Source organism: Phasianus colchicus, chromosome 15, assembly GCF_987193195.1.
Source record: "Phasianus colchicus chromosome 15, bPhaCol1.hap1.1, whole genome shotgun sequence".
Lineage (NCBI taxonomy): Eukaryota > Metazoa > Chordata > Aves > Galliformes > Phasianidae > Phasianus > Phasianus colchicus.
Genome location: NC_143450.1, coordinates 8,397,639 through 8,420,294, shown reverse-complemented (window position 1 = coordinate 8,420,294; position 22,656 = coordinate 8,397,639). Strand labels below are relative to the sequence as shown.

General features: G+C 41.1%; 2 protein-coding genes across 15 annotated transcripts in view; one reads left to right on the top strand and one right to left on the bottom strand.

Moving 5' to 3' along the window:
• PWWP2A (PWWP domain containing 2A) overlaps positions 1 to 5,951 on the bottom strand; it is a 33,912-nt gene extending 27,961 nt beyond the window's left edge. For all 4 annotated transcript variants that reach the window (XR_016471427.1, XR_016471428.1, XM_090151023.1 and 1 more), the window contains exon 1: positions 5,275 to 5,951. Coding sequence is in view for 2 of the 4 variants with exons in the window: in XM_090151023.1 (XP_090007149.1) it covers positions 5,275 to 5,951 (677 nt within the window). In the remaining 2 variants the exon portion in view is untranslated. The remainder of the gene's footprint in view (positions 1 to 5,274) is intronic.
• Positions 5,952 to 6,076: 125 nt separating this feature from the next.
• The window catches only part of FABP6 (fatty acid binding protein 6), a 39,100-nt gene continuing 22,520 nt past the window's right edge, over positions 6,077 to 22,656 (top strand). For 4 of the 11 annotated variants that reach the window (XM_090151032.1, XM_090151033.1, XM_031598055.2 and 1 more), the window contains exon 1: positions 6,141 to 7,855. Coding sequence is in view for 2 of the 11 variants with exons in the window: in XM_090151031.1 (XP_090007157.1) it covers positions 14,902 to 14,935 (34 nt within the window). In the remaining 9 variants the exon portion in view is untranslated. Of the gene's footprint in view, positions 7,856 to 12,198; positions 12,638 to 14,018; positions 14,362 to 14,849; positions 14,936 to 22,656 lie in introns of those variants that run through there. The other 7 variants (XM_090151031.1, XM_090151030.1, XM_090151039.1 and 4 more) reach the window with 5 other exon arrangements.

Sequence of the window (22,656 nt, the reverse complement as noted above, 5' to 3'; positions counted from 1 at the left end):
GTGAATTCTCCAAGTTTCCTTCACTTTTCTGTAACTACCAGAGTTCTGACAAGGATACAAAAGTAACTTATTTTAGAGATGAAATGCAAATATTTTAAGCTTAGGCTTCCTACTAACTACTGCAATTTTACTGTCATGCTTTTAAGGCTGAAGATCCATTTAAAGTCATCTTTTCATTTTACATCTGTTGGCATTATTAAACACATGGATCACATTTTAAAGCAGATACTTAGCTGATACGTTTGGATGTGTTACAAAGCTACAAAATTGTTTAAGATGTCTTGAATATACATTCCAGATCACCCAAATAACAGTCAAATCCCCAGAAACTTGAAGAGGACATCATTCACTAATGGATGAGCTTTAAGTCAACTCAGTGGCAAGATGTATCAGATTAATCAGCCCTATAGAATCATAAAGGAAAAAAATCATTTCATGCATACTGAAAACTTCACTTCAGTCCTTTGTCTTCCAACACTTCAAGCTAAGTCAAGTTAAGCTCCCCTCAAAAAACAGTAACCCATGCTGCTGGAAGGCAGACAAGCATGCCATAAGAAGAAAGCACAGTTTAGCCATCATCCATTGAATCAAAGTCCAGCAAAGAACAGTAGTAGACTACACTACTTTAGGAAAGGGAAGTTTGAGGCACAATCCACACAGACACCCCATACAGCAGCAAGATTAGGGATTATTACTGGTTTCAGAAGGGGATGGATGGAAAACGCGTTCCTTGTACTGGCTCAAAACCAGCAGCAGTTTGACAAGTATGTCTGCTCAGTGTAAGCAGCAGCTGTAACATGCTTTACACCTATACTAGAAAAGCTTTAAAGCCACTCCAGTTTTGCCAGCCATTTTTACAAGAGGAAACTTGGAATGAGAAAGCCTTTCAAAAAGGCATTTGATAAGTGACAACAAATAAAACCTGGTGAAGCTTTGGATGTAAACAAAAATACAGGAGAAACTATTTTCACATATAGAAGCTGAAACTAATTAGAATCACAGAAAAATTTAGCTTGGAAGCAGCGTCACAAGATTCTCTGATCCAACCTTGTGCTCTAAGTGAGGCTAACCAAGTTTGACACTCTACCTTTCAATGTCACTTGTCAGTCACAAACTATATGTGATTTACTGTCTTAACCACACACACTCACATCAGACCTATGTTTCCAGTGTTCTAGGAAAAAAAAAAAACAAATAGCATAGCAGCATTATGGCTTTTTCTTAAATGCTAGCATTCCACCAAGCTTCTTTACACATCTGAGAAACAACAGGAGAACAGGCTATGAATTTATGAACACTTTGCAAACTGGGAAAAAGGCAAAACTCAACCAGCACACAACCCCAAGTAACACAGTTATTTCTTTACTGCTGTGAATGTATACTGTAGAATACCACCACTTCCATTGAACTTAAACCTCCCCTGGACAAGGAACATCAAATGTCTCCATTTATTAAATAAATTTATCAGTTAGTAAAAGAGAACCTAAAGCAACGAGAAATGAGCCTCAATTTTTCATGCAAGATTCTTGCTGCTTCTTCCTCACACCAGCAGACCTTCAGCCTTTTGCAACTCAGAGTACTTTTTTTTGCCCTCCCCTTGCCTTGGTGCATACAGTCACAATACACCAAAACTTTGCACCCTGCAAAGTTTAACAAAATCTCAGCATATGTAGACAAGTTTCAAGAAGTGCTAAACGTAAGCAATTCAAAAATATGATAGATGCTCTGCAGATTAAAAGAAATCTGGGAATGGATGCAACAGTTCATTTAACCTTACTATTTTGCTAATCTTACTATATTAGAAAAAGTATAGGATTCAAGAGACTCCAGGAAAGAACACTATATGTGAAAATATTGTTAGGATTATCACAATCTGAGCTTATCTGAAGAAGTTTGTTTTTATCATACAGTTCATTCATATCTTGCTGCAGGAAGTCTTTCCTCATTTTCTACAGTCAAACCCCAACTAAGATGCCAGTTTCAACAACTATTACTGGCAGTAAGGCATCACCTTTCAGCTACACAAGGCTCTGAGATCACAGCACAACTCTGCTCTTCTCCCATTGCCTCCTCCAAGAGCTGCCACAATCACACACAAAATAGCTTAGAGAGAAAGGCAGTAGGAAGGCAACTGTCCCTCACATCCATAGGATTAGAAACAAAATTTTAGTTAAATGATAACACATATGAAGTCTAAGTCCTGACTGTTGGCAAAAACAAAAAAACAAAAAAAAAAACACACAATACAAAGGTAATTCCTCCCTACCTCTTCTCCAGTACTTAAGTTGAAGGCAGCACAAAAAAGAAGAAAACAGTACGGGATTGAAAGTCTCTCCAAAGGAACAAACCAGAACCAGAACTTTTTAACTCTACATTTTAAAGTTTTACAAATGCTACTTTCCGTAGTTATTTCCTCACTGTATATTTCCTCCAGGTGCAGAGCAAGATTTACAGTAATTCTAAGCCAGCAGGTGGCATTAACATCTCATATACCCTAAGCAAACAGTGTTAGCCAAATGATGCATACAGGCAAGCTTAAAAGCCCTATACCTCACGAGTAGTTGGTATGGAAAATTGGCTACAGCCTTCCCCCGTGCACTTGGGCACAATGACACGACTGCCTTCACCTGCCCAATGGTTGGCTGCACTTCCTGCTTCTTCCATCAGCTCCATCGGGTCACACCACAGAGCCACATCAGAACCTCGTCCAGGAACCCAATAAGGCACTTAGATTTTATTACCACTGCTGCCATTATGTTTTAACAGTAGGATCACATTTTTTAATTTGTGCAATAAGCCTGTAATGTAAAAAAAAAAAAAAAAAAAAAGGGTGAGAAGTCCTACTCAAAGATTTACTGCATAAGATGCTGATTCAGAACTCGGTAGACGTGGCTCCCTATCTTCAGAACCTCCAGTGCAGCTGCTGACAGGCTGATCTTCAGTGTACCCCACTGCCATCAGTAAGGGCAGAAATACTTCCTTACCTCAAGGAAATGGGGGAATAATGTCCAATGAACACTGAGGTTCTTGTACTCTTGTTTTACAAACACCTAAATGGACATCCTACTTACAGCAGGCAGGAGGAACAGAAGGAAATAAGATCTCTAACATCATTAACTTCATACTGAAGTCCACAAACATAAAATGCAAAGTCAAAACATCATCTTAATAATGAAGATAGAATTAATGGGGATATTTTTTCTTTTCCTTGACCTTGAAGTTAAACTAATTTAGAGCACGCCTTGACAAGACATGGGTCCAGCAGACAGGTTTCTGTGTTCACTTTTTAAGTGCTCGTTAAAACTCACTCTTCTCATTATTGAATAGAAGGATCAGCTTCATTGCCATTCAGAGAAAAGCAGAAATTAAGATTCAAGAAAGAATTATTTTCTTCTGAACGTACAAGAAAAACAGTATCAGCACACGCAGAGAATACATCCACTCATTCCTTAATTTCAAAAAGTGATTTCAATAAAAAATTCAAACTCTTTTAAAACAGAGAACTCTTCTAAAGGGGCCTTAAGACACCAACCTACAGCAAACAAAATTTACATCAGGAAGGTTTATAAAATTACTCTTGTTCACTTGGATGAGCAAGAGAGAGACGGTTTTCCATATCCACTCTCTTCTATACCAGAAATCCCATTGCTTCCATGTAAACTTATGCTGAATCTGAGGTGGTTTTGATTTAAAGGTCTAATTTTACCTTCTAGATCCCAGTGTAACAAGTGCCCCTGCAGGAAGCCCAAGATTATACAGATGGAGAAGAAGAAATAAATGAACCGCACAGGAGTAGCTGGGAGAAATGGCACAGGCCTTCACAGTGCTTTTTCCAAGGGTCCTTGGTTCTTATGTTGAAGGCTTCCCACAGGGCCTGTGCTTAAAACAAGGGAAATTGAGATGCAAGCTTCCACCCAAGTCACAGCGCAAAAGAGCCAGGGTTTGCCTGCCTATAGATGCCTATTGCTGCATGGGGCTGCAGCAGCTCTGCTGCTTGACAGAAGGATCATCAGGGCACGAGAAAACCTCAGGCAAATGAGAGGATGTTTGCAGGCAGTACATGCATAAAAAGATATCTTTTACAAGAAAGGGAGAAGCTGATGTTTCATTTTTCTTCTCAACACGGATCCTTAGGAGTACAGAAGCATGTGCTTTGTCACTTTCCTAAGTAGGTTAATAATGAGATTTTGCTGGTACAGAAGTCAAACCTACAAAAGAAGTTTTAGTGCTAGGTAATATCTGTTAACTGCTCCTGACATTCTTTAAGGCACTGTCACACTCAAGATGAACACATTTTGCAGATCGTATTTTAGTACTTGGCTTTCAAAGATTTGTAGCTGCATTATAACAATTTAAAAACGTAAGGCTTACTCCATCTGCATTATCCAGGAGTTAAGATACAGAAAACACATTCTGTTTCACAAGCCAACCAAGCTGCTAGGCCTAGGATGAAGGTTCTGGCCACCTTCTTTCACAAGACATTGTGAATTTGATATAACAGGAAGTTATTAAACAGATGGTAGCAATGTAAACCACAGTGATAAAAGACAAAAGTACGTGTGGCCTGCATCTTGAAAAAAGACATGTTTTACACATTGTGATTCTTTTAAATAGTAACCCTGGCTGCGTTTTATTTTTCCCCCACATATCTGCATAGCGTTTACAGGTTTGGTAAAGAAACAGGGCATTTTCACCTGTAAATGGCACTTAAACCCCTTACACCTATATGCTCTCACTGATGACCTGAGCCTCCCAAGAGAACACTGCTATAGGAAGGCAACGAAAAAAGCCAAACCCAGCGCGATTAAGGCTTTACGTCGGTTTGTGATAACAGTCCCTAAAATAAAATTATTACTGTGCTTCAGAACCATTAAACTTCACCTCATTCGCTGCACGCAAGGAGCAATTAGCGCTAACACTCTTACTTCAGGCCTGAAAACCATTCCGGCACGTATAAAAATGCGAGCTTACGCGGGCAACGCGAGACACCAAGCCGTCACACGTGCCCGCACCTGCGGTTCGCAGCTCCATCCCATGCGCAGCGCTGCCGGGGGCGCCGGGAATCCCTCCCGAGCCGAAAGCAGCGCCCATGTGCTCGGCCCTCCCCTCCCACTTCGGGAGCGCTTCCGCCGGGCGCAGCGGCACGAAGCCGGGCACGGCCAGCGCCACCTCCGCCCCCGGATCCCGGGATGGGAGGGAGGGAAGCAGCGGAGGCCGCCGTCCTCAGGCCGCTCCGAGGACGGGGGCTCGGCACGGCTCCCCGTGAGAGCTCACCTTTTCGAGAGGTCCATGAGGACCCCGGAGAACAGCTTCTCCCCCAGCCGGAACGAGACCACCAGGGCGTCCTCGATGATGTGATCCAGGGTGACCCGCACCTCGGAGCCGGGCAGCAGCGGCGCCTCCGCCTCCCCCCCGCTCGGGGCGGCGGGCGGCGGGCGCTCGGGCTCCGCGGCGGCAGCATCCGGCTCCTCCTCCTCCGGCCGGGACGGCTCCTCCCCGGGCTCCCGCTTCGCGGAGCCCCCGGCAGCCGTAGGGCAGGGCTGCGGCCGCTCCTCGGGCAGCGGGGGATGCGCGGCGGGCGGCGGGCAGGGCTGCGGCCGCTCCTCGGGCGCCGGGCCGGTCGCTCCCCGGAGCTCGGCCTGCGGCGAACCCGCCTCCGGGCCGGAGGGCGGCGGCGTCTCCGTCCTTTCGCCTTCCGGCTCCCGCGTCCCGGCCGGGCTCCGGGCGAGCTGCACGGGCGGCGGCTCCTCGGCCTCGCCGGGAGCTCCCTTTCCCCCGTCGGCCTCCTCCCCGTCGGGCACCGCCGACTCCACGGCCTCGGTGACGGCAGGAGGAGGGTCCGCGCCGGCCTCGCTGCCCGGGATGGGCTCCATCTCGGGCTCGGCTTCGCCCGCCCCCCCATCGCCCGGCACCGCTGCAGTCGCTGCCGCCTCCGCAGCCATGGCCGCCATTTTCTCTGCTGCTTCTCCGCCGCCTCCCTCCAGCAGCGGGATCGATAACCACGGCCTTCCCCGCCCGCCTGGGAGGGAGAGCCCGCCCCCTAGGCTCGCATCCGGCAGCCTATTGGTGGGCGCGACGGAGCTTTCTACTTCTAATGGAGAGCGAAGCTGTCAGTCAAGCCCAGTGGGAACTTCCCGTTGGTCAGCGAGGACTTCATTCAATGGAGAGTCGGGAAGAGGAAGAAGGGGCGTGGCTTAGCGCTTCACAGGTCCTTACAGACGAGAGGGGCCGGGCCTCTGCGGCAGCTCCAGCGTTTCATTGGCTGAGGGAGGAGCCGCTCCCAGAGGAGGGCGATCATTGGCGGGAGCTGACGTCTGTCAGCGGGGCGCGCGGCGGCGGCCGGCATGCGCGCTGCGGGCGGCCGGGAGGGGGCGCAGGGGAAGATGGCGGGGCACGAGGGCGGCCTCGGGGGAGTTCCTCCGGCCCCCTGCTGGGGGACCGTACCAGGGGAGGGGCTGAGGGGGAAACCGGCGGTAAAGGGGCGCCTCGCGGGAAGGGGGAAAAACGCGGGGCTGACAGGGAGCTCGTTGTGTTCTGTAAAGTAAATCAGAGATGAAATTTGCGTTAATTGCGTGTTTGGGGTAAAGGTGAAAAGCAGGTGGGGGGAAAAGAGAGGGAAAAAAAAAAAAGAGTTTACGTTTTCCTGTTGGACGTTCTGAGTCAGTGGTTTTCTCCCCGTGGGATCGGTACTTGGTGTTGTACTTGGTACTTGGGGATTTGCTTCTCCCAGGTAGGAAATCATGCACTCCTTCAGCAAAGAAATAATTAATATATATGTATATATTAAAAAAAAAAAAAAAAGAGAGAGAGAGATACGGTTTAGGTTGCTACACGTGTCTTTGGAAGCCGATTCCCTCTGAGGAGCAGGAAGGAGAGCACCGCCAGGAGGAGGAATGGGAGGTGGGAGCGGCTGAGGAGATGGGCTGCCATCAGTGCGGGTGCTTCTGCTTCCGCATGCTCGTGTCAGGGATACGTTGCTCAGTGACACACAAAAATTGCTGCAAATAAGAAGTCCAAACCCTAAAGTTTTCTTTAAAAGCAAAATGTCCCCTTTGGATCAAGTTAGTGACTTCTTACTGGCAGGTTTGAAGGGGTAGGAGATGAGCTATGCCCCGTGCTTTTGCTTAAAAGCATATAAATAGTGGGTGCAAAACTAATGAAACTTTTATAAGAAGCATGAGGCAAAATCGTTAATCAAATGTAAGGCCCAGTAGTGTGCTCACCTTTTTTTGTTGGCGGACAATAGGGCTGCATGCAGATTACAGCAATGCGAGCCCCTTTTCTAAGTAATAGACTTGGAGCATTTAACAGCAAAGCAGAGATGTACAACAGCTAGTTCATTGCTACTCACGTGTGGTCCTGCAATCTGCTGGCTGTAGGATTTTAGTAGAGAGTAAGTATTAAAGCACTCTGTTGGCCTGAACGCAGTGGTTTGACACATGTAACATGTATGAACTCTGCCCCGTTTGTATCTGGTAGTGCTTTGCTTCACATAGTGGTGTAAAGTGTATAAAAAAAAAAACATATAGGAACATCAGGAAAAAAACTAGATGTATTTCTGGAGGCATACATTGCAAATATAGTTAATATTACCTAATATAGTTAAGTGCTATAAAAATATAGGTAAAATCACTTTATTTTTTATGTTTTCCCATCATATCTGTTATATTGCTGGTTTGGTAGTGTGATTTTGTAGGATAGAATGTATTTACTGAGGGAACGAATAGTAGATACTGGTTTTAATTTTTTCTTAATTATTTTTCCCAGGCATGCTCACAGCTTTGTCAGTCAGTATCACAGAGAAACAGCAGATGGATTCGACATACGATCTGTGGTTTTTAAGAAATCAGATGTGGTAAGCTTTCATAAAACTACCTACTATTGGTATTACTGCCTAGGTCATTTTGAAACAATTTTGTTTGGCCAACGTTGTAAGATATGTGACCTGTATCCTGAGGCTGTGCTACTTTGAGAGATGGTAACTGTCCAAGAGCCTTCAAGGCTGAATGTGTTATTTCTCAGAATTCTGGAGAATAGCAAGATTTGTCACTACTGAATTACCTGAATTTCAGAGCTGTTCCTGAGCAAGGATTTCAGTATGTTCCACCTAGCAGAATGCAGTAGTGGCACTGAAAGATTTGCAGAAGTTGCAAATGATGCAGGAGGAGTTCTTATCTTGAAAGAACCCGGTGTTACAGGTATAAAAATAAAAATGTTCAGACAAATATAAGGAGGGCTGTGCTGTTTTTTCCTCTCATTTCCTTTGTCCTCTGCAATTGTGTCGCTGTATGATACATCAGAAACTTTTTACCTTATTCAGCTGAGTCCTAGTGCAGATTAAAAAGCATATTGGTGAAGATAGCTCATATGTAACACCAGAACTGTTTTCACATTACTCTCCTACGCAAAGAACTTGACTGTGCTTGGAGGTACTCCAGCTGTATTTCAACAGTAGGCCAACCCGTACTCTGCCTGCACAGAGCTGTTCTGCTTATTAGAGCCATGCTCATCTGTTCTAATGCTGGTTTCCTGTAATGTCTTACACTTGTAGTAATCTACTTGTTCATCCCCAGTGTGATGTTGTGAGCAAAAGGCTTCAGGTTAGCCCTCGGGGTTGGCGGGATGAAGGGATACATATTGTCAGACCTTCTTTTTATTGATTTTAGTTTCCGTATTTAAGAGAGGCAGTGCTACTATGTTTCAAAAGGCAGGAGAAGACAGAGCTGTTGCCGTTCCCACTATAAAACAGCGCGGCTTGTGCAGTTACCTCATACGGTTGTGATTTTAATTGTGCTGTACGGACAGTTCAGTTAGCTGCAGTTCGTTTTCCTAGTGCTGCTGTGCCCTGGCGTAGAAGAATGGCGTTAAATTCGGAGCTTACAAGAAATTACCAATTTATACAAAGAGACTACTCCTTGAGCTAATGGGACATTGAGATCTAATAGCTTAGCCCAGCAGGCTTTTTGTTATGTTAAATTCAGACTTCTGTAAAGGATGGGGAGAAAATGGAAGATTTCCTCTTCCAAAACTTCGGGGAGATTAATGCTTACTGAAACCCGCCCTGCTTTCCATCAGGTGTTGCTTATGGCAGGCAATTAGCATGAAAATGTTAAAAGTCATATTTTAGTCCCTTGGAATCTGCAGTAGTCCTTATGCGAAACAGGGGAAACGAACCTCGGTGTACGACTTGTTAACACCTCTCGAAGTTTCACTGTAATAACAAACTGAGGAGGTAACCTCTAACCCGTCCAACCCAACCACTTCAAACATGGGGGGAGGGGGTCTTAAAAATGATATATAACCAGCTCTTTGTCAATGTTATTTACATGTTCAAAGGAGCTGCATGTGCTTGTAAAAATAAGTAAATAGAACATTTGTATGTTGTTCTAATGGTGAACAGAAATAGGATACCACAAGTAACCCCTGAATGGGAATGCTGTTAGCAGTAGGCATGTAGATGCAGGGTGAAACATGTTCATTGAACAGAAAAATGTTTGCTGTATAACTTTTCTCCAACCCGATCTTTGTTGATCACCCTTTAATTTCTGTTTATTTTAAATGTAGCCTGTAGTCTCCTGAGGATAGGGTTTGTCTTTCTGTGGCTGGTTTGCATAATGATTAGCATGGCTGGGGCCTTGTTTCTGTCCCAGTGCCTTTACAAACTGCCAAATGAAAATGAATGAAGTTAATGAAACAAATTGCACAATTTCTGTAGATTAAAATGAGTCTCTGTTCAGCGTTTGGCAGAAGGGACAAAAGTAGAAAAGAAGCCATGAATTCAAGGGAGGAAGGATCATAAAATTGGAGTGCATAAAATGATGAACATGAAGGCAGGAAAAATGCAAAGCTATATGAAGATATATTAACAGCATTTAGGCAGACTGAGTGACAGAAGTTGCACTAAGCTTGAATTGAGTGAGTAAATGGATGTGATGAGGTTGTGGTAAAAAGCAGATGTGGTTCTATCAGTGCATCAGTATACACTGGTGGAAGAATCATGTTTCTAAGCCGGGACATGATAAGGATCAGGTCTGGCAGCCTTGTCTATTGAAATGCTTCTACTGCCAGATATTGATGCTGACTTTTTTCTGTCAAGACCAAAATGTCTTATTGCACTGAACTAAATATTAATAGGAAGTCTCAAAGTGTATGGATAATCACACTGTGTATGTGCTTCAGTTGTGTTATGTATAGTTTAAGATGATGTGCGGTGGTATCGATGTCATTCTGTGTGCATTGAGTTCAATAAAAGTAAACTGCCATGAAAGGTCCAACAGACAATGCAGGCACATCTACAAGGTTGTAATGGAACATTATACCCTACAGGCACATCAGGGTGCCAGTGAAGCCAAAACTGTTTTTTGCAGCAGACATAGAAATACTCACCTACCATTTAGCTACCATTACAGGTGAAATGGTGACAGCAGCCTCAAGAATGGGCTGCACCCTGTAATTGGCTAGCAGCCAGAATTTGTTGTTACTGGTATCCAAGCTGGCTAGAAAGCATGCATTCACTGTGGCTGTTGATGCTGCAATTGATCCATATGTAGACATATGGAAACCTTAAGTGATTATGTGGATTTATAAGAAGTCTTGATAGAATATCAGGTGTTTTTCCTGGTTTCTGGACTGTTATGTAAGAATTTTAGGTTAGAAGTTTACAATTTGAAGCTCTAACAAACTTCTTCAGATTCTGTGACTCCACACATCAAAGGAATTGTATATTATATACAGCCAACATCTCCTGTTTTTGCTGTCAAGAGCAACACTAAGAAATAACGCACTTTGGAAAATGCACCATTTTTCCACTTGTTGATTGGGATCATAGTGGCAACAGACTCCTGTCATAGTGACAACAATTTCTAGTGACCCTGAGCAAAGCCTAAGTCTCATAAAAAAAAACCCTCCGTAGGTCATGGCTTAAGGACCACAGTTTTATACTGTGTTACTAAATCCATTCTAAAATCATTCAATGTTTGCCAGTCAAGCTCCACTACTGTGACGTTTTCAAGGCTTTTGTATTCAAAAAGAAAATAAATGTGACCAGAGAAAGCTGATGTGCATAAGTAATTCAGAGGAGTATAAGCACATAAAGAAGTAAAGGTTGGGTCTTGGTTGTGTGCTGCAGACTTTGATGCTTCTATGGCGAGTTAGGAAAGTAGTGCTCTTAAAACAATTATTTCTGTATAAACTGTTCTGGATTACCATTATTGATTGTGGAGGAAAAAAAGTCAGTTTAATGATTGTCTGATAACTGAGTTTTATGTCCTTATAAGTACTGAACTCCTATTGCTGGGTTTGTGAACGATCATAAAGGATTTATAAAATCTCACTATAAGCAGGCATGCCCTGAAAGTCTACTCTGAAAGATGAAAAGTTAACTAGCAGCTAAATTTCTCAGGAACAAGAGAAGAAATCAATGACTGGGGCTCTGCCCAATGTCTGTGTAAAATTGATTTAAATCAATTACCACAGATTGAGTTGCTTAAAAAATTACAAATATAAGTGAGCCCTTGGGGCGAGGCACTGGCATTAGCTCACTGCTGATGTGCCTCAGGCTTATTTTATAATTTTTAGGAAGTGTAGGTCTGAAGCTACTTCCCGCATTGTCATGTAATCTCACTGATGTCAGTCATCTTCTGAAACGTGTGCCTCTGTAGGTACTTGAGACATCCACTCAGTATCTGCACACACTGAAATAAAGCAAATTCAAGGTGCAAAATTGCATCTCATTTTATATTCTTATTTCATATATCGTATTTTAGGATCAAATGCCTTATGTCTTATCTTACGAGGGTGTGTGCATTATAACTGTCTTTAACAAAAAATCATTATTTTAGTATAAACTAAAAAAAATTAATATGCACTAAAAGCTGGTATGTAATGTTTCACAAACCATGGTTGTTATATTTGAATGATTAACTTACTGATTATAGCTTATCCTTAGTACATCGAGTACCAGCCCTTTTCCCACAGATGCCTGTCAGTATTAAGAGCTGTAGTAGTGAATGAATCAATTCATTTATGATTCAGTTTTTAGTGCCTTGTTAGAGTGATAGGTTTTACTGAGACTTGGAGATTCAGTAAAGCAAGATTAGTCTTAAATGTAACCAAAAAATCAGAGTTGACAAATTGTTTGGAATGCATTGTCAGGCTTAGTCAGCCTTTGCAGTGCTCTGGACATGAGATGTATCAGTGTAACTACAAGAAGCTGCTGGGCTGGGATACTGTTTTGTCAGTGCACCAGCAACCTTGTGCCTGATTTGGGTGTGAAATAACTCCAGTTCCTTCTTGCTGGAGCTGCAAACCTTTTGGTGGGCTGACAGCACATCTGACCACTACTTCATCAGGCAGAGAAGTGCTTCTTTGCTGCTGCATGGGGTAGATTTGATCTGGAATACACTTAAATGGTTAACATGGACTAATTGATGAGGAAAGTTTGTTTTTCAAGAGTGTTTCGGTCAGAGGGTGACAAAATTTACATGACCTAATTTAGGTGCCTAAGTTAAATGGCTGGTTTATGAGCTCTGTAGTTAGTGGGGAGATGAAGCACTCTCAGGAGAGTGATTCAGAAGGATACACTAAGCTGGTTTGAAATGGTCTCCTCAATGGAACATCTGTCCTTCTGACTCCACAGGTATGTTCATTGCTCAATTTAAACATGGAAATTGTGTACTCTCAAAGCCTGGGGAAGGGTCTACAAATGTTAACAAGGATTTTTGGGGAAATTAGTGACTAATCTGCTGAGGCATTTAGCTGTGTTTTCTCTCAGTTTGAGCTCTAAGGCCAAATATTTTTGAAAGCTTAAAGGCCTTAGGCTCTTCTATTAATTTTGTGACTAAACCAGTACTTAATGCAATTTCCAGCTCTTTATCCATAAATTAACATTTTCATTGAAGTTTTTCAAACAGACTTAAGTATTATAGAATTATTCTTATCACATTTTTCCTAATTATTTTTTGTGAAAGATTAATTTTCCTGTTTTAAAACAATGTTGGTTGTGTTTTCCATGATTTGCAGACTTTGGTTGATTCTATTAGTGCCCAGAGCAGTGTGCTTGGGACTGTGGCCTGAACTGAAGATCCAAGTAAACTGAGATCTTGTTTCCTTTAGATATTAAATTCCTCTTTTCTTCCTGCTCGAAGTTCTTGTTTAGCAAACAGAATGGAATAAATTCTCACTCATGTTTTAAGTGCTATTTTAGCCAGGATCTCACAATGTTTTAGCATAAATACAAGGTGGTATTGAAAAAATCTTAACATAAAAGAAAATGTTTGCTCAAGTAGTCTAAGCTTTCTGTCCTGTGGGAATGTAAACCACTGTATATTTTGTCTTGGATTTGAAATTCTGTTCTAAATTTGACATTCAAGTGTAATGGTGCAAAAATTTTGTGAGTGTGTGTGTGTTATGAATCCCGGGATATGCTAATTTTTACCAAGTCTAGCTGCTGCTTTTGCACCACCATCATGTGTCTATTCACGTTTATGGATTTTTGCAAGTGAAAAGTAAGATTTCAGTTCCATGGTGATGAATTTATAGGAAAGCCATAGGTGTTTTCAGTGTGTCAGAAGTATTTCTAATCAAGCTCCCTAGGTTTTTTTGGGAATGGAAGAGCAACTGTGCCTTGCTAAGAGCACTGTGTTGACATTTAGTTGTGAAACTCTCCTGTGGCTCTTCAGAGTCCTTCAACTGCGGGTATGGCTTATTTCTCTTGAACACAGACATGGCTTTCATGTCTGGAGGGTTGCTCAATATAGCAGAAAGCTTGTTAAGGTTTGGCTCTCGTGTTTATTTAATGATTTGTGATCATTTTAAGGATCTTCCATCTGGTTGTTAGATTTTTAGATCCTTTCTACCGGGAATCAAATAATTATCCTGGATTCTCTGAATCTTTACCTCTTCAATTTTAAGTGAAGAAAAACTTTGACAACGTATCACTTCTTATTTTATAGTTTTTCATTTTTTTTCTGTGAAGTTTATAGCACCGTTTGTGTCAGTTGTGTCAGTTACTCGTTTAAATATGGTCCTGATATGGTAAGCATGTCTGGACCTTACCTGAATCTCAGTTAGAGGTCCCTAGAGAACACTCAAATGATTTACTGAGTGACTCAGTTTTCCCCTGAATCAGTGTTAAATCAGCATCCTACACGAGCAGTGGCTCGTGCAGCACAAGAGTTTGCTCATGGAAGCTATTAGAGAATGGCTCTTTTTATGGGCGCTGCATTCTGATGGAATAAGGCTTTCCAAAGCGAGGCCTTGCCATGCAACTTGCAGTTCTCACAGTGCAGTTTTGAACTGTAGCAGCTGTTTGCAGGTGGCCTTGCTGCTGTGGCAGAATCTCATCAAGCTGCTGCAGCACCAGTAAGTAGCTTTCTTCTTCTTTTCCCTGTATGGTTTCCATGGCAAAACCAGCCCTTGGAGGTACTGTGTTTGAGAGGCGATGTAAAGCAGACAACTCAAGCTCTCCCAGTGCTTTTCCTAAGATATTAGTCTTGATGACTTTGGTATTTTCTTCTGCGTATTTTTTCTGTGCAGTTGAATTGAATGCAGTAGCCTTAAGTATGAAGCTGTGGTCGGATTGTGTACTGCAGCAGGGTTGGATCTTAGCCACTTTTGCATCTTAGGGAAGGTTTTGAAAGTCCCTTTTGGTTTCGTCTACCTGCCTTTGTGTCCTCTTTTATCATGTGATGAGTACTGCATCAAGCCATGCAAGTGATGTTTTTGGAATCACTAGGATACTTCTGAATCACCTAGAGATTCATTTGTATAAATGGCAGTGTTCTGCCAAATTTGATAATGATTTATACCTCAAGCACAATAATTAACGATTCTGTTTCCTTCTTCCTTAGCTTGTGAGTTCCAGTCAAGAACACCTAATTTAATAAATCCTGTGTATTATGCATGGCCATTTGGATATTTATGAAAGGGGCTACCTGTAAGTAAGGCTGTCTAAATATCTGCATTCTAAGCTCTAGCTTAGTGCTCTCTCTCATCTCTTTTGGACACTTATGGAAGAGAATGTTTCTAGATTTCTGTCTGAAAAGCATTAAGTGAATAAATAGAAACAAAAGATATGTGGCTAATTTGTCACGAGCCAAGCACTCTGCAGCTCTTACGTCTCCAGCTGGCAAAATATAATTGCAGCGTGATTAGAAGATCACGAATTATATTTCAAGTAATGCAGTATATCTTGTGAATATTATGTATGCAAGTGAATTTCAGAATATTTCTTCAGAAACAGAATAGTCTGTATGGCTAAAAATTCAAAAAATGAATGACAGTGCAGAAAAATACAACTAGTTATTTAAAGGCTATCTAAACAAATGCATATCAAGGGACTAAAGATGCAATCTTCCATCTGACGTTGCAGACTCTTCTGTTCTCACTCATGCAAATTTTGTTTTTCTTGACTTGTTCATACTTTTTTTCCTTTTTCCTAGTTGAGGTACCAGTACAATTATTTTTTCCATGAACGTGTCTTGCTCCATTAATTTTTATTTCATTTTTCCTCAATCTCCTTTAATTATTTAAGAATGCTATTTGTGAGAAAGCCCCTTGGAATGTTTGTGGCAAATAACTGCAGTAAGGACTAGTCAAATATGTGACTGGAAAATGTTTAATAAGAATTAAAGAATGTTGCAACTAAGAAAAATTTTCTGTCTTATGTGAAGATTGCAGCAGGGAAATATTTAGTACAAATATTTCCTGGAAATCTGTAAATAAACCAAATCTTTCACGTTCCTTTCAGCCCATCAGTAGTTTGTAGGCTTTGCTTTGTCAATGGAATCACATCCAACTTGATTTCCTTATGGGGATGAGCACAGCAAACTTTGGTTCTTTGTACCAGAAAATGGGAGCTGGAAGCATTTGTTCAGCATCTCTGGAAAAAACATGTTTACTACCGACTGTTGGTCACCTCTTTGGCAGAAAAAAATTACTGAAGGTCAGGGTAACTGAAAAAGTAATAAACCAATAGCAGTTGGTATTTGGCTGAAGCATTACTCTCTCAATTACAAATACTTAATCTTATTATCCAAGAGAGGATTTTGCACTTTATTGTGTTACTCATTTTAAGATATCTGGCATCAGATCTGTTGTTTAGGACCCTTTGAGTGTTTTGGATTAATATTAGTTGTTTACAGAGTGTGGGTTAGATGTTAAATAATTATTTTCATTCTTGCTGAAGAATTCCTGCTGCAGGGGAAGATCTAGGAGATTCACTGTTCTTTTCAAATCTGGCTTGGAGTACATCTATATTCAAATTTGTGTGTAAGGAGATACTAAAGGGACAAAGACACAAAAGCTGTTACACTTGGGTTGGACAGCCACAGCTGTTACATTCAAGTTGGATTATGATTTTGTTTATGTTGTGGCTTTTTTTGGGGGGGGGGAGGGTGGAGAGAATTTAGGCAACCTGTCAGTTAGATCTGCATACCTGCTGGGGGGCAGGTTACTCATGGAACTAGGGAGAAAATGTTTTCAAGGATATTCCTGTCCCTCTGTTTCTTTGTTCAGTAGATGTAACAGTGAGTTTTGAAGTTTCCTTTTGTCTGACTGTACTGAAGGGAAAAAACAAACAACTTTTAGACAAAGTTTAAAGCAACTTTAAAGTCATTTAAAATGTAGTTTGAGAGTTTTACTTGCCCATTTTGGTGTTCATTTCTTTCTTTTACTAAGCCCATATACTACCTAAGTCAACTGGGATTTGTAAACAAACCCGTAAATGATACAGGCATGTAACTCAGTAGGGCTTTGGCATGCAGCGTGGTGTAATCCAAGTTGCTCTAACAGATGGTCTAAATCCACTCCAGCTACTCTGTGTACCTCAGTACTTCAAAATACTGCCTCTCTCCTATGAGAGAACTCTTCTACAAGTCTTTACAAGGAGGGTTTTTGCTTCTTTGTAAACCAATCATATGTTACTCACTTCACAACAGAATTGAGACCAAGTTTCTCAAAGAGTGTTTCAGCTGACTGATTGCATTCTGTTAAGATGCTGCTCTTGAACCACAACCATTTTGAAATTGTTTTGATGGGAATGGACCAGACTGCTCTAAATGCAAGTACTTTTGATGCCAAACCCTGGTTGCAGCCTTTGCCTGCTACCATAATACAAATAACTACATGAACTGACAGATTTTGCAGCTTTTTCTGCAGTACCAGAAAGAGCATTTGTATTGTGTAAAAGCATTGCATTTTATCTTCCTTGAATAGTAAACCCAGATTATACCTTTGATGTTCTTCTCCTGATCCCTGGCTCTGTGTGAAAATACCTGTTTCATATTAATGGCAATATTGTTCAAGAATTAGTTGGTTTGACATAGCTTATGGGTTGAAACGTGTGTTACTGGCATGGTATGCACAACCTTCACTCCTTGCCATTGTTTGGAGATGTCACCCTAGCTCCAGTGATAAATGAGGAGGCTTAAACTGAAGTATGGGTGAGCTAGTATGGCAGTTCATTTTGGATTTCTTGCATAACTTCCTGAATTCTATAAGTCTGTCTCACTTCAATAACAATATGTCAAAGTGATTATTTTTTCTTTGGCTGTGAAAGTGCAGTAACGTTTCTGACTACATCTGTAGACAAGTTCTGACCCCAAGTGCAATAACACCTGCTACTATTGAGGTGTGGCTTTTCCTTAGCTGTAGTCCTTGGAGATAAACCTTGTGTTGAATGGGAATAACAAGAATGGTAAAATACTGACCTTAATTACTTATGGTGATCCTGCTTTGTCTATTAGTTAGGAATTTGTGCTGGCATAGTCCAAGGAGACAGAACAGTTACAGAAGTAGAACTGATCAGTAAACATTGGGAACCATTCTGCTTCCCTAGCTGAAGTAAACACGAGTTGTCTGCACATCCCTGACCTGGTCCTTTTTATGACTCATCGTAGTTTCAGTTTTGCTGGCTGTGAATATGGACAGTAACTTTTCATTCATAGAAGTGTAATGAGGGTTTAATTGCAATGGACATTTAAAAACAACTTGAGGATAAAATGTGCTGTAATATTATCCTTGATGAAGACACAGTAACAAGATGATTAGTCTTTCAGATGCATCCAGTTAATCCATAAATTACAAATTATTCCCTACTACCTTCTTTCTTGCTGCCTCTTGTGGTAGAGATTTTGTAGTTGTTAAAAGGCAAGAATAAATGTGAGCAAAGGGCTTTGTAACCAAGTCTTTCAAGCCTTTTCTCTCCACCAAAATATGCCAAAGAAGCAATGAAAGCTGTAAAATATTACTTAGCAATGTCATTCAATTAAATACTGTTTTTGGAAGAAGGAGAAAAAAAAATAACAACAAAAAATAACTGATATTGAAGTCTGTGGTTCCCATGTGATGAAAAAGCCACTCTGAGCTGGAGTCTTCCCAAACTGTATAATCATATCAGTACAGCAATATTCAGGGCAATATTCATTTTGATGTAATTCCACTGACTTCTTAATTTGATTACATCAGAGATGAATTTGTCCCTCCTGGTGTCTGTAGGTGCACACACACGCACATACATGCAAGCTGACAACAGTTAGAGGGGTCATGGCCCATTTGTGTGTGCTGGTGTCTGTGGCTGATGCTCAGATTTCATCCTTCTATCAGGTGTTCTGTTCTTTGACTAAAATCAGAGCAGTTTTGGATGGCAGACTTTTTTTTCCCCAGATTTTTTTGGTGACATTTTACTACAGGATTATTTTTCATTTTTGTTTTGTCTGTTTTTTTTCTTTCTGTCTTTTTTATCCATCCTCGTACTTCCACAGGCCTCATCTGACGTATGCGGTTTCCCAAGAAATGCCATCATAGGCAAATGTTTTCTGCTTTTCTGATGCTGAAAATCTACCTCGGACAGCATATCTCAATCTACTATTTTTAATAAAAATATTAAATTGTTTCTAGTGTTTAATAGAAATGTCAAGGTTATTATTAATTGTAAAATACCAGATATTGAGGAGCAGTATATGAGGAACTAATCTAGAGAGATTGCTACTGGTCAACCTTCTGGGGTTGTAGCAAGGGAGGAGAATTTGTTGAACTTATGTACTTTCTTTCAGTGATCAGACAAATGTTAAGCTTCTAAAATTGAGTTCCTTCTCCCCCTCTCATCTCCCCAAAACTTTGTTAGTTGAAGACATTGCTGCCATCTCGTTAGTTGCCTAAGGGGATGCACGTAGTGCTTAGCACTGAAGCTGAGTTTTCCCATCCCACTTCATCTTTAACTGTGAAGTTAATCTCAAAGAATTGGAAATCTTGAATCTGGAAAATCTTTGCCATGTGCTGAACAGCTTTTCATCCGAATCAAGAATTGTGGGGTACATGGAGTTTCAGATGGGAAATACCTTCCTTCCCCTAATAAAAATGATAGCTGTGCTGTAATGCTACGTTGTTACGTGCCTTAATTCCATCAGCAATTTTGTGTTTGTGACAACAACAAGGCTTGGGACCTTCCCTAAATTTGTAGAGACTTTTCTTTGCTAAAGCTCTGTGAATATTAAGTTTGTAAGGGGGGAAATGCTGTACTGTTTCCAAATCACAAACATTACCCTGTACATTAGCAAAACATGCTTGGCATGCAGTAGCATTGAGTGCCTCCTTAAATAAGAGCATGTAAAAGATGCAGTTTGGACTCAAAACTGCTGAGTTCAGTCATTAACACAGTGAAATGGAAATGTGAAAGTTATGTCCTGATTCCTAAGATATCTGTACTACTGGACATGCTATCTTTTTCTAGATCTTAAACCATTTTGCTCTTTTCAGTGTATTATATTGTGTTCTCTTCTATATTTTTGTTCTTGTCAAGAAATGAATTTGTGTTCTCTTGTGGTTCTTAAGTTATAAAACCTTCTGTGCTGAGAATATTTCAAGAACAAAAGAAATGTCCACAGCTATTGCACATCTGATTTGCTTCTGTTCTTATCCAATACCTCATCCAGTTCCAGGTAGGATCAGTTTATGGATAGGTCAGGCTCAGCTTGTCATCTTGTCAGAGCTCATCAGCAGTCCTCACCATGGCCAATGGCAATCTAGTTCTTTTGGTAACATCAGGTCACCTTAATTACCTTTACCAAGTTATCTGATGATAACGTGTAACTCTGAGAAAAAGCTGTTTGCAAGTGGTTTCTAATCAAGAGCAGATTTTTCAAGCTAAAAGCTTGCTCTGTTTTCTTTTAAGGATATGCTTGGTTGTCAGTGGTTGTGAAGTTGCATTGCCTTCATTCAGAAACTCTTTTAGCTGAAGCCTTATACCTACAGAAAAAAACATTTCATCATCCCCAAAATAAACTAGGTTGTGATTGTGATGCTGTAATCAATAAACCACTGCGGTTTGTTAGGCTGGGACAAGTGCTTGGCAGCCAGTCCACAAAGCTGTGTCAGGGGTTGTTAATGTAACAGACTTAATTATCCTTTTGCTGATAAGGACATGTGGTGGTCAGTGGGGAAAAAACTGCAATATAATGAATGTTGCCCTTCCCAAAGTTTTGGGAATGTAGAATTAATTTCCATTTTTGGTTGGTTTTGCCACAAGCTGGTTCATGAAATCACAAATACAAAAAAGGCTGTCATGTTTTATGATTTCTGGTTATTGGTATTCCATAACAACACCTCTGTCACAGTGTCCTTCAGCCTCGCTTAGCTGTGACTTCTGCACCTCTGTCCATTGGCACCCCTAAAGGCACTCAAATAATACAGCTAGAACGGATCTTGGTAATTTGCAAAATGTTTTGTTTGTTCCTTTTAACTGAAGCTGATAAGATATGAGTGGCTGGGCTTTACATTTCAGCTCTTGTGTTTGTAGTTTGTCGTGATTATTGTCTGTGCTCTGCGTGACAATTGAAATCAATGGAATTTTTGCCAAGGTATAATGAGCAAAACCGGATTTTTGTTTATGTTCAGAGAGGGCTGTTTTGGCAGCAGGAATCATGAAGAGTTTTGGCGGACTATTCTGGGACGTCGAGCAGGGTTTCAGAGCATTTCAGAGAAGTGTAAAGCATTGCTTTATAGAAGTGGTCATATCAAGGACCCAAGTGGGCAGGCTGTGTTACCTCACAGCACGCTGTTACCCCATTATGCTGCTCTCCAGGGCCATGCCTGGGCTGCGGGCCTGGCAGACCGACTTTGGGACCGTGTGAATGTGCCGTGTGTCAGAAAGCTGCCATGAGATGGTTCCGATTTCTGCAAGTCTGGCTAAAGTCCCATTTTGTCTATTGTGGAGAGCATCAGGAACGCTTGTGTTTTTGTCATGTACCGATGTCCTGTCTTTTTCTGCCGGCTCAGTAGCAAAATGGAGTCTGCTGAGTCAGTGTGCAGCACTTTTGACAAAATATCTTGCACTACTTTTCTACAAAATATCATTAGGCCACGGGTTGCCATGTTGTAATTGAAGCTTGTAACATTGTTTTCTAGGCAAGTGGTCAATTTCACCACAATTCGTTTTTTTTTCCCTTCGTTTTCCTTTTACTGGCCAATTTAAATACTGAAAAACAAGTTGTGAAGTTATATGCCTGCCTTAAGGAAGGAAACTTGAATAGTGGTGCTCATTAGGTACTACAGATTCTTAAATGGTAGTCAGATGCATGAAAATAGTGCAGATGCTTAAACACAGTACCTTATTTCACTGGGTCAATAGCAGTATTGGCTGGTTTCAATTTAGCTGTGTAGTTTAGCATCTCTGAAAACAAGAAAATTTGTATTATAAAAGTTATCTTACTGAAACTCTCCCCTCATACTCTTCCAGCTTATAATACAGAAAAATTCAAGCCTTCAGCAACTGCTTCACCAGCAGTGAGGAAGTATATTGATGTAACTGTGCTGCATTTCTCTCAAGTTACACTAATCTAATTCCCCATGTGGCAGCTTATCACAAAATGGAGCCAAGCCTGCTGTACCTAGGATATGCTGATGTAACCGTGTAGCACAGTTTATTTTTACAGATGGAGTTCCTTTCTATTACAGTTGAAACCACCATGCTCAATAACACATAGCCGACAAGGAAAAGATACCTTTGCCAGCCTAAACTTCTTTCTTTCCACTGGGATGGTTGGCTGGAAGTGTAGTTGTTTTTCCTCCCTGTTTCTAATAGGTAGAAGGCTGCAGAAATGGAAAAGGTTTAAAAATGCATTTTCCCCAGGTTGGTTTATACTAATTTGAAAGATGGATAAATTAAACAGCAGAAGAGATGCTTCCTTCTGAAAATGAAGAGCATATAATAACTGTTGATGTTTTGTTGTTGTTGTTGTTGTTGCTCTTGTTTGTTTGTTTGTTTTACCAGATTATAGGATTTCTCTTATTACATTCAGCCCAACTAACAGAATGAGAGAGAAATTGTTAACAAATAAACACTACTGACCCATTCTATTAATTATAGGGAAAAGACAGAGAACGGTAGCAATCTGCATCTCATACAAGGTTCATTCTTTGTGTTTTTGAGGTCTACGCCTTAGATAATGCTTGGAGCACCACTGCAATTTTGGTATTGCTTCTCCCCATCCCCTCCCAACTGAATACTGTGTCAGTTAGATGTTATGTTTACTGAGTGTTCTATCACTGTCCTTGTTCTTCAGTCTGGCATATGTCTGCTGTTTGTTCTACTTTGGCATTCATCTGAATGACAAAAATGTTATGAAATGCAACTTTGATTTCATGATGTGTACTGTCATC